At 45.1% G+C, this 417-nt stretch overlaps 1 protein-coding gene across 3 annotated transcripts in view; it reads left to right on the plus strand.

Annotated features, from left to right (window-relative positions):
• Positions 1 to 6: 6 nt before the first annotated feature.
• Positions 7 to 417, plus strand: part of arhgef7b (Rho guanine nucleotide exchange factor (GEF) 7b) — a 25,358-nt gene continuing 24,947 nt past the window's right edge. For all 3 annotated transcript variants that reach the window (XR_004797353.1, XM_035677913.1, XM_035677912.1), the window contains exon 1: positions 7 to 212. Coding sequence is in view for 2 of the 3 variants with exons in the window: in XM_035677913.1 (XP_035533806.1) it covers positions 48 to 212 (165 nt within the window). In the remaining variant the exon portion in view is untranslated. The remainder of the gene's footprint in view (positions 213 to 417) is intronic.

Here is a 417-nt window from a genome sequence, read left to right on the forward strand (position 1 = left end):
CTGCTGCTGCTGCTGCTGTTGGTGTTTTATGACATTAGAAAACAGGCATGAATTCGGCCGAGCAGACGGTAACGTGGCTCATAACGCTCGGGGTCCTGGAGTCTCCCAAGAAAAGCATCTCGGATCCTGAGGCTTTTCTCCAGACATCTCTGCAGGATGGAGCGGTGCTGTGCAAGCTGCTGGAGCGACTCAGACCCGGGACGGTGGACAAAGTAAGTGGATGGGGGGGATAGAGGGCTATGGAAGAAAAAAAAGAACACATTATTAAAAATATATGATATGTAAAAACATGGAAAACAACATAAAAGCAAATAACTTCTGCCCCCCCCCTTATGAATAAATAAACCCAATTATCATATGAACATCCTTTTTTGAATTTAGGGGTCCTGAAGAAAAGCAGTGTTGAACAGTAGCATG

The sequence above is a fragment of the Morone saxatilis genome, unplaced genomic scaffold, assembly GCF_004916995.1.
Source record: "Morone saxatilis isolate NCDOM2014 unplaced genomic scaffold, NCSU_SB_2.0 Contig6, whole genome shotgun sequence".
NCBI classification, from domain to species: domain Eukaryota; kingdom Metazoa; phylum Chordata; class Actinopteri; family Moronidae; genus Morone; species Morone saxatilis.